The sequence below is a fragment of the Aedes albopictus genome, chromosome 2 (assembly GCF_035046485.1).
Source record: "Aedes albopictus strain Foshan chromosome 2, AalbF5, whole genome shotgun sequence".
In the NCBI taxonomy this organism is placed as follows: domain Eukaryota; kingdom Metazoa; phylum Arthropoda; class Insecta; order Diptera; family Culicidae; genus Aedes; species Aedes albopictus.
The window spans coordinates 67023762-67039970 of record NC_085137.1 but is presented as its reverse complement, the minus strand read 5'-3'; the positions used below and the strand labels follow the sequence as shown (position 1 = coordinate 67039970).

Here is a 16209-nt window from a genome sequence, read left to right as displayed (position 1 = left end):
AAGCTTTGTTCCCGGTTCATACGATCAAATTTTAATTTCCCCATACAACGTTGACCCACTCTAATGAGTATGTAACTGAATAATATTAAGGCATGCCGGTCAGTTATTCCACCATGCTCGGGATGTGACGACAAAGAATAGGATTGGGAAATCATTTGTAGGTACAGCGTCTAGCCAATTCAAGAGCAAAGCAAACTAGTGACATGGTACTCGTCAGCAGTTGCTCTTTTCGATGACTGCTATCTAGACTACATACTACATCACGGGTTCCCAACCGGTGGTCCGCGGCCCCCTGGGGGGCCGTGAAGCTAGTCCAAGGGGGCCGCGATGCTACCAAAAAATTGTAAAAAATTTATTCTATTTTGTGCAAATCATACCAATTTTTTATTTTGTATACCGTCACCCCCAAAAGCCACAATTTTAGGAACAATTTTGCAGTATAAAACGCCTTTAGAAGAAAAAATTTTCGGCTGCGCCGCTATTTTTCAACTATTATTCAAGTTGAATGTACATGACATCATTGTTCACGAAATGTGAGTGTCGAATAAAAAACCGTATCATTGACTGTCGAAAACCCCTCCCACAGTAAATTTCTGGCTACGTCACTGTACCCAAAAAAATCGGTTTGGTTCATTTAATTCATTTTTTTTTCTAAAAACTTTCATTGGGCCGCAGATGTTTCGACAATTCTTATAGGGGGTCGCCATCTCAAAAAGGTTGGGAACCACTGTACTACATGCTTCAGCAGCTGGTGTAGCTGCATTGTGTTGCAGTAGCATGTGCGGCTCGATTCCAGGGCAGTGCAGCAGTGCAATGACCGTTATGTGAATCTTTGTGAGACCAGACATACGAGAACATTTAGCAGACTCGAAAAAGGGGGTGAACGGTTGCACTTGAACTCTCCCGAGTAAGAACAGGAACCAAGATCAAGACACAACCGTGTCGTCGCATCGGATGCCGGGAAATGCATCCGATACTCTTTCGGTTCTTGTTGCAACCGCCGCCGCCGTCGCCGCAATCCAATCGAGCTGACATTGGAAGGGAACAATGGGAGAATGAGAATGCACACCGGAGAGACACGGTGCCGAAGGATTTGCTCTGTTGTTGTTTGTGTGATTGGGGCGGTGTCGTCTGGTTGTGTCGTTCGAAGCCGTGGGCATCAGTGAAGAGATCTTGCCATCGCCATCGGGGGGATTCCGCACACGCTTCGAGGTTTAAACATGTGGCGCCAAGATGTTGGTCGATGCGAATTGAGTCACGCGGAAGGCGAGCCTTGTTTGTCTTTGTAGGGTACTGACCTACGGCTACGGGACGATGGCGAATGTTGTTGAACTTTTTTTTGTTGCTTTCGTTTACGTAGACTTGTGAATGTTTATCTTGAAGGGAAGTGTGGGAAGCGTTGTCGATTAGCTTTTTGGGGTTCCATTTAGTGTTGGTCATCAACGTGCAGCGTGATTGCGTGTTTTGGATATGAGATTTGCGTCATTTTGAAACCGGATATCTTCAATCAATTTGCGCATTTATGCACGGACGATTTCAATTTTTTCCTTGCGTGTATCGCGAGAGTTTAGGAATGCATTTAAACTCGTTATGCATCATCATTGCTTTAATGAACGCAGAGAATATCTTGCTTAACACGACGATCACTTATTTGATCAACACGAAACGTTTGTTTGTTTTAAATCGACGATCGCATGCGATTTTGATTGAAGCTTTTTCAGGAAATGGGCCTTGTCATAATTGATAATTGAAAGTAGAGGTAGGTAGCTTGATTGATAAAACGTGGAGCAATAAGGCGCTTTGCATGTTTGAGCATTATAGAACTAGCATTCAATTTAATTTGATAATTCAATAAAACAACTTTGATTTACAGTGATTTCTTCATGCATGATACTGTTGATTCCCCGTAGACAGAAACTGAATTTATTAAAGCATGCACCACAATGGAGCTTGATTATAACAAGGATCACCGTGCGAGCTCAAGCAATGTCATTAGCATGGAAACGCATGGTTGATAGTAAAATTGAAAGGCTTTCAAATTACGAATAAAACATGTAGAAACGTTTCAAGTTTGCCCTACAATCTGCGTGATTCAAAATGTTAACAGATCATCGTCTCTAGACGTGGCTCACTAGCCGTTTCTTATTCGGAGGCAGGACAATGGCCTCGATGAGTATTCATTTCGCTGGATTCCCCTTCGCAGACATGATAATAATAATCGGTGGTGATTGGTTTCCATCGACTCACCGCACCAGCAATGACCATCAACTTCACCTACATTCGTACCACAACTAATGCCAAATGAGATGCGGTCTGCTACTACCAATTGCGCGCTCAAGATAATGAGAATAGTCTTCTCCCGTAGAAAACAAGCATTGAGGATGTATAGATAAGAATTGTTGGAATTGACACAAACTGGAAACTTAGGAATGCGTGGATATTCAGCATGACCTTGCTGAAGGTGACGGGTTCGATTCCCGGTCGGTCCAAGAACTTATCGAAATGGACATTTCTTTGACTTCCTTGGGCAAAGAGTATCTTCGTTTCTCTCACACGATATGCACATGTAAAATGGTCATTGGCAGTTGATAACTGTGGAAGTGCTCATAGAACACTAGGCTGGGAAGTGGGCTTAATCCCGTTACCCCACCGTTGATACTGAATCAATGGATAAGAAGCAAAGAAGTGTAACTGACTAAATAAAACACTAGTGTAAACGTAGTTCGACTTCATCGGAGGACTACTGTAGATCCACACAGAGGGAACGAGTTTCATTACTGACTGTGACTCCTCCAGTTCGATTTACCTACGGTTCTGCATGAGGAAGGGCACCCACAGCACCAGCAGTCAGCAGCAGCGTGGTGTTATTTTTAACGGTCACATTTTAATAAACCGCATCATCACAGCAACGTGTATGGGTGTACGTGTGGGGGGAATCTCCACACTCGGACGGAGCTCGGCGTGCGGTTCGGCTCTTTCGCGCAGTTAGTGTATGCGTGACTGGAATGCAGTTTTTGCAGTTTTCTGTTTTGGTTTCGATGCAGTCGCGCGCGTTTGCTCATGCAGCCAGGCGATTCGTGTGTGGTGAGAAGTCTCCTCAATGACTGGACTTGTGAGTGAGAAGACACCTTCCTGGGTGTAATTGCATTTGGCATTATGACGGCGGCGGCGGCGGCGATCGGTGCGATGGTAACCGAAGAGTACGAAAGAGTAGTCGTTTCCTTTAGTTGGATGGATTTATCGAGTGGAAATTTCCGCCAGGTGAGCAGACACGATGCACCTGATACCGCTTGTCACAGTTGTATTGTTTATTTTTAATATGAAACGTACGACCCAGTTTCCGCAATCCGCATGCAAATCGTTGGATTACTTAAAATGTATCACTAATGGCAGTTGCAATGACTGGTGATATGAATGGTCCACTCAATATAGCGCTATGATGTTTTACCAAACGTAAACAACATTTTTTTCAGTGTCCCTTATTTGGCAGTTTTATTTTCTGTAAGAGTTCAGTTTTTTTTTTCGAATTTAGAGTATCCATTTCGGTACGTCTGAGGAAAGTCCCAGGTTTAAGATGATTCAAGGATTTATCGAATCCCGGGATCCAAATATAGATGCTTATCCAAAGTCCCCCAGGATTCTAGAGATTCCAGAGATGGATGTTATTTACAGTTATTGTCCCTAAACGCCAAAGCTAATAAATATTTAACCAACAATCTTACCAAATTTTCACCAGTTTTGAATAATTACGGATAAAATTAGGTGCAGATTAGAGTGGGTACGCCCAAAATAGTCAATCTGTAAGACATGTACAAAATCCTCTAAGCAAATGTAAACGCCACGGTTTAATTACATAGGGAATCGCGCCACTTCGACGATGGCTTCTATTTTCGTCTGTTTTCCGCTATAACTCAGTCCAATTTGAACCAATTTTTGGAATGCGATGAGATAGGTATATTATCTACCCGTGTACAACATTTCAAGTCAACTGGTTCAAAATTGACTGTGTTATAGCGGAAAACAGACGAATATAGAAGCCACCGCCCAAGTGACGCGATATTCAATAACATTTTCAACTTGAGAGCCAAGAACTCCCCGACAACTTCGCTGATGAGTGATGATCCAAATTTTATAGGACAGCAGAATAATGAGATTTAACATATCAAATAGCTCGTAGCAGTGAAATTGTTCATCAAATTTTATACTATTCGAGAACTTCTAGAACATCTAGAACTTTGCTGAACATACAACTGTGTTGGTGATCTGGATCATGATAAGAAACATTTAAAAATACCCAATATCAACGTTTCAACATCATCCGTCATCCGGTCAGGCTAAGGCCGGGGTGGCCTCTGCTGTACATAGTAGCCGCCTCCATTCCACTCGGTCCATGACTGTCTCCAGTTCCGCACTCTGCGTAGGGTCCGCAGATCGTCCTCCACTTGGTCGACCCACCTAGCTCGCTGCGCTTCACGTCTTCTTGTACCGGTCAGATGACTCTCGAGAACCATTTTAGTCGGGTTGCTATCCGACATCCTGATGACGTGACCCGCCCACCGCAGCCTCCCGGTTTTCGCAGTATGGACGATGGTTGGTTCTCTTAGCAGCTGATGCAGTTCGTGGTTCATTCGCCTTCTCCAAGTCCCGTCATCTATCTGCACTTCACCGTAGAAGGTACGCAACACCTTCCGTTCAAAAACTCCAAGGGCGCGTTGTCCTCTGCACGTAGAGTCCATGCTTCGTGCCCATAGAGGACTACCCAAGGGATACCGGTCTACACAGATAAAAATAATGAGATTTACACGTCATGTAAACTTCATATTAGTCATGTAAACTTAAGTGTATGATGATTTACATGATATTTCATGTAAATTTGCGTTTTATGTCATGTAAACACTCAGAGTCATGCTGAATTACATGATATATAATGGAAGTTTACATGATATTTCATGAGTTTTACATGATATGTCATGTAAACTTTTGTGATATCCCACGCTCCAAACATGTGCATCATATGTAACAGAAATTTACACTCTTTTTTCGATCTGTGTAATAAACGTTTTGTAGATAGTCAACTCTGTGGAACGGCAAACTTAGTTCGATCGTAGAATTCCGCGGAGTACAAAGTAAGCTCGATTTCCTGCCACAATGCGTCTCGGAATTTATCTGCTGGTGTCGTTGTCGGTGGTCTCCAGTGAGCCCAAGTTCACGAATTCTTCAACCGCCTCGATTTCATCACCGTCGATATAAATTTGGGGTGGCGGGCGCGCTGATTCCTCCCTGGAGCCCTTTGCCATCATGTACTTTGTCTTCGGCACATTAATGACTAATCCGATTCGCCTGGCTTCACTCTTTAGTCGGATGTACGTTTCCGCCATCTTCTCAAATTTACGAGCAATAATATCAATATCATCGGCGAAACCAAGCAGCTGAACGGACTTCGTGAAAATCGTCCCACTCGTGTTTATCCCCGCTCTCCTTATTACACCCTCTAACGCAATGTTGAACAGCAAGCACGAAAGACCATCACCTTGCCGTAACCCTCTGCGAGATGCGAAGGGACTCGAGAGTGTCCCTGATACTCGAACTACGCACATCACTCGATCCATCGTCGCCTTGATCAACCGTATCAGTTTATCCGGAAATCCGTATTCGTGCATAATATGCCATAGCTGTTCTCGATCGATTGTATCATACGCCGATTTGAAATCGATGAACAAGTGATGTGTGGGCACGTTGTATTCGCGGCATTTCTGCAACACCTGGCGGATGGCGAACATCTGGTCCGTTGTAGCGCGTTCACCCATAAATCCAGCCTGATATTGCCCCACGAACTCTCTTGCAATCGGTGATAGACGGCGGCATAAAATTTGAGAGAGTATCTTGTAGGCAGCGCTCAGTAGTGTGATCGCGCGGTAGTTCCCGCAATCCAACTTGTCGCCCTTTTTGTAGATGGGACACACGATACCTTCCATCCATTCCTCCGGTAATACTTCCTCCTCCCAAATCTTGGTAATGACCCAGTGTAGTGCTCTCACTAGTGCTTCTCCACCGTATTTTAGAAACTCGCTTGGTAGTTGATCTGCTCCAGCGTCTTTGTTGTTTTTCAACCGGCCAACCTACTCCTCAATCTCTTGGAGGTCAGGGGCCGGAAGCCTTTCGTCCTGTGCACATACTCCTAGATCTGTTACCACGTCACCTTCGGTACTTGTAACGTCGCCATTGAGGTGCTCATCGTAATGCTGCCGCCACCTCTCGACCACCTCACGCTCGCTCGTGAAAATATTCCCGTGATTATCTCGGCACATGTCGGCTTGTGGCACAAAGCCTCTGCGCGAGCGGTTCAGCTTCTCGTAGAAATTTCGTGTGTCCTTAGCGCGGTACAGCTCTTCCATCGCTTCGCGATCTCGTTCTTCCTGCTGGCGCTTCTTCATCCGGAAGACTGAGTTCTGCCTGTTCCGCGCCTGTTTGTAACGTGCCTCATTCGCTCTCGTACGGTGTTGCAGCATTCTCGCCCATGCTGCATTCTTCTCGTTTTTCAACTGTTCACATTCGCCGTCGTACCAGTCGTTTCTGTGATTCGGAGTCGCGAACCCTAGTGCTGTAGCCGAGGTACTACCTATGGCGGATCGGATGTCCCTCCAGCCATCTTCAAGTGTAGCTGTGCCAAGCTGCTCTTCCGTTGGTAGGGCCACTGCTAACTGCTGCGCGTAGTCTTGAGCCACTTCTACGTTACGCAGCTGCTCGATGTTGAGCCGCGGCGTTCGACTTCGTCGCGTGGTGATAACTGTCGAAAGTTTTGAGCGCATGCATACAGCGACTAAGTAGTGATCCGAATCTATATTCGCACTGCGGTATGTGCGGACATTGGTACATCCGAGAAGAATTTACCGTCGATTAGAACGTGGTCGATTTGGTTTTCTGTCTGATGGTCGGGTGATCTCCAGGTGGCTTAGTGGATATCTTTGCGGGGGAAGAAGGTGCTTCGGACTACCATACCACGGGAGGCTGCAAAGTATACGCATCGCTGGCCGTTATCATTCGATACGGCGTGCAGGCTGTTTCGCCCGATTACCGGTCTGTACATTTCCTCCCTTCCTACCTGCGCGTTCATGTTGCCGACAACGATTTTCACGTCACGCGGCGAGCAACCATCGTATGTTTGCTCTAACTGCGCGTAGAACGCTTCTTTCTCGTCATCGGGTCTCCCTTCGTGTGGGCAGTGGACGTTGATGATGCTGTAGTTGAAGAAACGGCCCTTAACTCTCAACATGCACATCCTTGCGTTGATCGGCTGCCACCCGATCACACGTTGTCGCATCTTGCCCAACACTATAAATCCTGTTCCCGATTCATTTGTGGTGCCGCAGCTTTGGTAGAAGGTAGCCGCTCGATGCCCGCTTTTCCACACTTTCTGTCCAGTCCAACAAAATTCCTGCAACGCCACGATGTCGAAGTTGCGGCGATGTAGTTCATCGTAAATTATCCTGTGACATCCTGCGAAACCTAGTGACTTGCAATGCCATGTTCCAAGTTTCCAATCGTAGTCCTTATTTTGTCGCGTGGGTCTATGCCGTATCGAGTCGTATTTTCTCCTATGTTATTCGCAATGGGGATTTTTACGGGTGGCTTATTGGGCCTAGCCCAACACTCCTGTCTCGCCGGAGGGCCATCATGCCAGTTCTGTTTAACGTCCCAACCAACACTAGGACGACCACACTGTTGGGGTTACCACCTTGGATCTAGCTGGGCGTGGTGCAGCGTTTTTTACTCAGCCGCTGGATACCAGAACAGACGCTGTTTGAGCCGCACCTCCTTGGTAAAAAAAACGCTCGTGTCGTACCTCCTCAATCTAGCTGAAGTCAGAAGGACAACAGTGCCCAGGCTGCACTTTCAGCTAAGCACACAACTCTTAGCTGGCGGTCTTTGTCATCGCTTGACCCGTGGGAGCATGAGGTAGGAACTTGTGAGGACCAGAGCTATGTTGGATGCTCTCCTTATCGACTCACCGTTTTGCAGCCCAATGATGGCACTCGTACCCTCTTTATTTATTGTAACTGATTTTGTTATAACTTTGAAATAATACAAACTAGTTTTCGTACCGATTCCAACAAACATATCTAAATATAACAAACCTTGATATAGATATCAACCGTTGATATAATTATGTTATGTTTTATTATGCCTTTCTGATCGGGTTGTTTTGTGCCTTTTCTGCCCGAAAATCTTCTTCTCTGCACAAGGCACGAGAAACGTTATTCATCATATGGTGTGAGAGTATTGAGACAAGGGCTCTTATTTTGGTCGCTTTCTACTATATGCCAGTCAATTTTCTATCAAATAACTTGAACTTTTGAACACGACTAGATACTATAAGAATACAAAATTTACTAGCTTATTTATCCCAATGTTTTTCCATCTTATCAAGCGTGGCAGTACCTCTGATTTTATGTTATGGTTTGTTTGATTATCTAGTCGACCTTGTAGATCATAAACAAGCTCATTTCTCAAAATAGTGCTCGGTATCACCGGTACGTTTATGACATCACTCAAAGTAATAAATTCCTTTAGTCGACTTCAATGATATAGTAACTGTGATTTCATATCAGATTTTAAAATCGGCTCAAAACCTGACACAAATTTTTGAGGAACACCATTTTTTTCTTATAATTTATACACAATAGTTTGTCAATTTCAAGGTTTTTCCTTAGGCTAACCAAGCCAAGTGGAAATTACATCGTTTGATTCATGGCTTGATTGCTTTGACATTCATTCACACAACAGAAACACGTGATCGATGTACAAATTGTGATTTGAATTGCGAAAAGAAATCCATGTGCTCCGGTGGAAATCGAACTCATAACTCCCAATTCGCTCCGTGTGCCTCCGTAGATTGAAGCAAAGAAGCGCCCGTCTACCGAATTGGGAGTCGTGGGTTCGGTTCCCACTGGGGCACGTGGATTTCTTTTTGCAATTCAATTTGTTCATAAAAGTCAAACGTCATCAATAGTTTGTTGTCTTGATTCACAAACAAAGGAACATATCCCTTAGCCAACCCATTTATCCCAAACTCACCTGGCGATGTAAAACCGCTTATTATCCTTCATCTTCACCATTCAATCTCTGCCTAACTGCCAAACCGGTAACGATGGCTACTTCCAGCTGGGTCAAGTATTATCCTATTGCCACACTAACGACATCCCCCTAATCGTCCCTTTTCTCCGTAGAATTAGAAAGAAAACACGAGTGCCAAACAAGTCTGGCTCGTTATCCCCGGAAAACGGTTGGTGTGTGTGCGCTGAATATCCTTTCTTCCGCAACGGGTATCTGGGTACACGGCTGGTGTATGTTTGGCGCTGCCTTGCTTGATTGGATCGTTTGCACTGGTAGAAGCAGCAGCTGCGCGCTATTTACCACGAATCCTTCTTGCACAATGGCTGCTTTATCACGACGCGTGTAGGATTTGTTGACGATTGTGTAGGACTTTCTCGTGGCTCATCCTATAAAACCACACGATTCGCGGAATTTGCGACTCTCGACTTTGTGTATATGCAAACAAACAAACGTCTGCAACGATTGGACTTTGGCAGGATTCAACTCGGTTTAAGAGACAAGTGAAAAGGGTTATTTGTTTTTGGAAGGGTGTGTGAAGAAAGGGGCGAACTGATATCGTATTCACTGTTAAACAACACTGCGGAAGGATACCACTTGAGATACGATTTGACATAAAGCAAACAAGTTTTCGATAAATGGCGCCACCTTGTTTTGTGGCATGAAATTTGTGACGGAAATCCAGTTCCACTTTTTTTTCTTTTGAGGCACCCGAGTGGAATGAGTCCGACTGAACCTTAACACTGTAGCTTTAAGAAACGATTATCCTTATCACAATATCTCTCCAACTGAGCATTTCAACACTTTGTTTCAATTGATGTATTTACTTTCTTCATTTAATTACTCTTCGCTTTCAACTATCGTTTCACATCAGTAGCGCTTGTATTATCTAACAGTATCACGAAAGGCACACTTTTCCTCATCTACCGGTATCTTCTTCCGTTGCGACTACGATTCACCGAGGAGACTTCTCGATGAAAATTCTTTCACCACCCCCAAGAACGGAACACTTATCCACCCGTCTCCTCCAAAACAGAACAGGCGAGACAAAAAAGGGACTTCAATCGAGAGCGAGAGAAAGGAGGAAAACCGGGAAATGCGTTCCCACCCGAAACCGAAGAAAGGAAGGAAAACCTCGAACTGCTGTCTTCGCGTGCAAACGTCCGTCGTACGTCCGTTCGCGTCGAGAGTCGCGTGGCTAACTAACTTGGAAACCGTCGTCGTCGCCGTCGCCGTCGTTGTTCGTCGTCCACCAAGCAGGAGCCACTATAGTGCTCTGCTCAGCTCCACTGTCTCCGCAATCGTTGCTGTTGCTGTTCGCCTCCTTCTGTTATACGGATTTGCTCGTACAGTAATCCCTCGTACAATGTTGTTCCTCGAGTGTTAAATTTCCTTTTCTTAGAAAATTGTTATTTTTCTATATGTGTTTTGCATAATTCAGACTGCACGTTCCCATCGATTTTTAGCCTTGAACTTACTTCTATCGTACAATCTCTCATTGTAGGTTTTCAGTACCAAGGCTCCGATTACAGATATTCCTCAGCGTATTACTATATCCGTATGTATGTCTATCATCTACCAAGCCCCCTCTTTGTACGAACCGCTGCTGCTGCGGAATCGTCTGTCTGTCTGCCTGCTCCATTTCTTCGCCCCCATTTTCATTCCCGAGTCCCGGTTCATCGAATATGCGCGAAAGTTTTGTTCTACTAGCAAGCGGCAGCAGTGTATTACTACATAATGGCCATGCCACACTCGCGTATTTTTAGCGCGTGCTCTCTCTCTCTCTCTTTGTGATGGCGGCTAGCTGGAAGCAGGACGTGTGTTTGAAGCTCCCTTTTCCGTTTTTGGGAGGACTGTGGCTGGAGCGAGTGGATCGATGAGGCTACGATAGAGAGGGTGGTGGTGGTGGTGGTTGATTGTGGTGGGGAATGTGGGCTTAGGTAGGTTCGCTAACTGGGATTAGGCTTTGGGAAAAGGGACATGAAGGCTCGCTAATACATATGAGCAGACGAAACTTTTAAATTTCAGAATTTGCTTCCAACCGAACTGATTTAATTTTAAATGAATGAGTTACATGCAAAATTTTATGCAATGATTTGTTTTTTCACTATACAACTCTTTTATTTGCATAATGTTCATAGTGCAGCTATTTTTCATTATGCAACTCATTTCAGCTGCTTCGTTATACAAGTTCGGAAAAAAATACTATTATGATACTGAAATGAGTAACATTAAATGGAAATTGAAGGGCCAAGATGCAAAAGGGTGTAAGTGACCTTATTGTCGATTTTGAGCTGAGCATTAAAAAAAATCTTAAGATTTCAAGGTTTCAGGAACTTTTTTAAGATTATTTTTACGATGTGTGTGAGTTTTTCTATTTTTCATGTGTCATCTAACGTGCAAAAACAAACTTTACTTCTTTCAGGTATTTCTTCAGAATTCCCTTCTAATGAAATAAACATTGCAGCATTCTTACAGAAATTCATCCCGGGATTTTTCAGTAATTTATTCAAAAATTTACTAACATTTTTTTCCCAGCAATTCTTTCACGGGGTCTTTAAAAATATCTATCAAAGATTCATTCCACTATTCAGATTCCACTAGGTATTTCACCGATTTTTTTTTAGAAAATCTTACATGGATTTTTTCAGAAGTACTCCACAAATTTCTACAGAAATACTTTATTGATTCCTTCAGAAATTCTTTGAGTGATTCCTCAAGAAATTTAAACACTCCATGAATTCCTGTGAGAAATCCGTCAGAACTTTTTGAAGAAATTCTGCCGGGCATGTGAAGATTTCTCTGAGAATTCCTCTTGGGGTTTATTTAGAAGATTAAAAGGCTTTTTTTAGAATTCTCTCCAAACTCCCCTAAAGATTTTCTTAGAAATTATTTTAAGAACTTCTTTATTGACCTTCCCTGAATTACTTCCGAAATTGCCTCATGTAATCCTTTAGAAATCCTGCAGTAATTATTTTCAGAAAGTCTTCTACGGACTCTTTTTGAAAGTACTATTAGAAAATCTTCCTAATCTCTAGAACTTTTTTCAGAAATTTCGGCAAGAATCCCTCTAGAGAAGCTTCTTCGATTCCCCCATGGATCTTCCTGGGTTTCCTCAGAATTTTCCACATACATAATTTTTTGCCTTTAAGAAATGTTCTATGGTTTCCTTCCAAAATTGCTCCATGCATTCCTTCAGAAATTACTCCAATAATTATGTTTCACAATCTACCAAGAGTTTTTTTTTCAGAAACTCCTTCAGCAATTTCTTCATTAATTATCGATGAGGTTCCTAGATAAATTTCTTCAGGATTTCCTTCAGATATTCTCTCAAGGGTCTCTCCAGAGTTTTCTGTAAAAAATATTCCAGGTAGATGTTCATGGGTCTTTCTGAAGCTATGCCTGGTAGTTCTATAGACATTTTTCTAGGAAATTGTCCAAAATTCCCGGGGATTCCTTCCAATTTTTCAACTGTGATTCCTTCAGATTTTTGCATTATGTTGGGAACAGCTCGCTGACGTAGTGTACGTTTGGAGTCAAAAATAATCCTAATGTATATGAAGAATTAAAGATTTTTTCATTAAGCACTAAGGATAAAAACGCAACCTAGCGGAACTAAATTATTTTCTCCAAAACGAAGCATTTTCGACACATGGTGTCTTCGACAAAGTTGTTTGACATCAGCAGGGGCATTTATTCTAGAACGTGTTAGTTCGCAACTCGTCCGCATAGGTGGCGCAACCATCAAGCTTCTTAGTTTTACGTCCTAGAGACTTGGCGTCTTCGGCAAAGCTGTTTATTTTGGCAAAATAAACAACTCTTTTTCAGACGTCAAAATGGCACGGTCTACTGTTTTCGAATTATTTAAAAAATAAAAACCAATCATTGAAAAACAGTTGTTAAGCTTATTTTGACACTTTTACTAGAAACCATGTGAATTTATTTTTTTCCTCATGTAAATGTGTCAAACTAAACACATTGTACGGAAATATGATAAATATTAGTATTAAAAATAAAAAAAAAAATAAAAATTCAAATTAAAAAAAAATGTGAGATTTCAAGTCTTAATATCTCACAAAGTGCAAATAATCGCAACTTCAAATTTTCAGCAAACACAAAGCAATACTAGAGGAACATCCTGCCAAAAATTCGGAGAGGTATTTTTTGGTGTTTTTGAGATAATATCTTTTTAGTAACAGTATAAATTTAAGTAGTGCCAGTATGTCATTTTTTACTGTTACACAGAGTTTATGTCTTCGAAAAAGTTGTTGTTTTTGACTAAATAAACAACTATTTCTTAGACGTCAAAATTCCACGGCCTACTGTTTTTGAATTATTGAATATCATTATTTTGATGAAAAACGACAATAAATTTCATTTTGATGCAATGGTATGAACTATTTTTATTGTTTTTACTTTCACGATACATAGTAGGTCTTGTACATATCCTTATCTAGTAAAAATGCTTTACATTGATTGTTTTTTTATATTTATTTTTTATAATTCGAAAACAGTAGGCCGTGGCATTTTGACGTCTGATAAAGAGTTGTTTATTGTGCTAAAATAAACAACTTTGCCGAAGACGCCAAGTCTCTAGGACGTAAAACAAAGAAGTAAGATGGTGGCGCCACCTATGTAGACGAGTTGCAAACTACTACGTTCTAAGCAATAGATGGCCCTGCTGATGTCAAACAACTTTGTCGAAGACACCATGTGTCGGAAATGCTTCGTTTTGGAGTAATTAATTTAGTTCCGCTAGATTGCGATTCTAGCCCTTAGACCAAGCCCACCCGTGGGCTTAATACTACACACGCAACAGCACGTCGTTAACGATTTTTAATTTCGTTATCAACCCATTTTCGCACCGGTCGTTCGTTTCCATGTGAGTAAAATAATGATCGGTCGCCTTTGCGCACCGGTGGTCTCTATTCTCTCCGTACCATCGGTTTTTTGCACTTCTGTAAATCATCGCAATATTTTGTGTATTTATATGGGGTTATTGCAAATCTTATTCAGTATAATAATTTGTGCTCATATTATCAAAGATGGGGTTTTGGATAAGACTGAAAACTGTTAGTAAAAATTGAATTCAAATAAAAAATTCCCTTGGAGATTTGTACCAGTTTTGGTGCGTTTAAAGATATCATTTTCTCAATAATTTATGATTGTATTTAATCCCGGAATTCAAGCAATCTTTTTTTAAATTATATGTTTGTTGCTTACTATATGACTTGTAGGTTGAATTTTTATCTAAAATAATATCCATCTCTTCAATATTCATGTTGCCTTTCTCGCAAGAAATTTATCTGAATTTGAGATTTTGAGCATCTTTTTTAATAATTAGGTTTATTGAATAATTACATCCCTTGCATTTCCAACACATTTATAACGTAGTTGTCTCCTTTACAACTTCGCGTAGGTCAAGATTCTTGTATCCTGGTCATAGTAGAAGCTGTCTTCTAACAGTCTGCGATAAGTTTGCGCAACCTTTTTTCATTAACGTGTATTTTAACATCAGCTTATTCTATACTCAGTCACAACCTTTTAGTTACAAAGCATCACTCGCAAATCTTAATATATATTGCGATCTTTTGGATGCTGGTATATGAATATTTTGTTGGAAGCAGATTCTATGCGCTAGAAGTAGACTGCGTATTTGTCAAAGTACATAATGAGCCCACTCTCGTTTTTGGCACTTCATACAACAATTGTTGTATTTTAACATCCAACGCCTTGCTTTTTCTATAACGAGGAACCTACAATATGGCAGTCCTGCACACCGCCTATTTTAATTGGTGAAACTTGGCAGCTCGACTACATTTTTTAAGATTTTTATCGGTATGATTTAGTTTTTACAAAAAGAAATAACTGTAGTGTTTCTATGATATCTGAGTTGAGTTAGGTACAGTCAATGCATCTTTCAAAAATCGTAACTACTCTTATCTAATCTCATACATACGCGGAATCACCCTGGGAAGCAATCGTGTTACTTTTCTTGTCCATACTGATGCTTGCAGCATCATATATCTGATATGCACATGCATCAAAGCGGCCTGGTCTACTGCGTTGTACTTACGCGCAAAGATGATTCTTCGAAATACTTGGAGTACAGAATATTTTATTTCGGCAAGGTACTTCTCGAATTTACAGGGGAGGAAGGATGCGTGGACGGTGAAGTTACCCATTTCGCACACTTTCTTCCTAATGTCTCGTTTATTTAATTTATATTTTTAAATTTATATTTAATAAACCACCCACTGACGACCACCATTTTCAAAAACAGGAATCAAACTAAAACTCTTTTGCCTTTTTGAAATATACACGACAAAACGAAACGGGAGGCACAGCTCTTTCAAAGCGGAGGATCTCAGCCCGGAAAGTGAAGAAAGAAAACCTTGTGGTCACTTATTACCGTCAAATAGTTTCTTTTCGGGTTAGAAAATACGCAAACAGCAAAACTCACTGAATCACTATACATTTCTTCAAATATTAGTTTCGAAACGATCGGCCGAATCAAAAACTAAAGGTGCGATTATGAGCAATCGTAACTATTTTTAAGAGAAAATCAATACATTTTCGATATGCATGATCCTAAAATTGGCGAAGAAGCGAAAACTTCATTCATAACATACTTAAGCAAAGCTTGTCAATTTAAACCTATTATTTTTCTGCGTTTGTATTGTCACTCTATCACAATTCTATGTCAGACAATTTGTTGTGTTATTCGTGTAACGATCTATGATATTGATTGGTTGAAAAATTCAAATATTTGATGCAAACTAAAATAAATTCCTACCTATACAAAACAAGAAAATCATTCTCTAGAAACTATATACCTGGCAACAAATCCATACTCATGTTCTTTCGTCTCCTCTTTACGCTACCCAGAGAGCTAAACGCGAGAGAGCGCACGAGCCTACGGATAGAGACCGTACTTTGCGTGTCTCTATATTCTAAGCCCTGCTACGAACCGTACGTAAACTTTTCGCTTTCGAGCCCTACTTAGCAGCGACCGGTGCGGTTCGCTTCTTTGTTCGGGGCTCTACTTAACGTTAAAACGCATGATTGAGCCCATGAGTGGGCTTGGTCTTAGTGGCA

At 41.7% G+C, this 16209-nt stretch overlaps 1 protein-coding gene across 12 annotated transcripts in view; it reads right to left on the bottom strand.

Moving 5' to 3' along the window:
- LOC109423877 (electroneutral sodium bicarbonate exchanger 1) overlaps positions 1–16209 on the bottom strand; it is a 215044-nt gene that overhangs the window by 133630 nt on the left and 65205 nt on the right. For 2 of the 12 annotated variants that reach the window (XM_062849779.1, XM_062849788.1), the window contains exon 1: positions 9076–10349. The exons of 1 other annotated variant lie outside the window; for it this stretch is intronic. In XM_062849779.1, coding sequence (XP_062705763.1) covers positions 9076–9116 — 41 coding nt within the window. In that variant the 5' untranslated portion in view covers positions 9117–10349. Of the gene's footprint in view, positions 1–9075; positions 10354–16209 lie in introns of those variants that run through there. 9 more of the 12 variants (XM_062849792.1, XM_062849794.1, XM_062849786.1 and 6 more) reach the window with 7 other exon arrangements.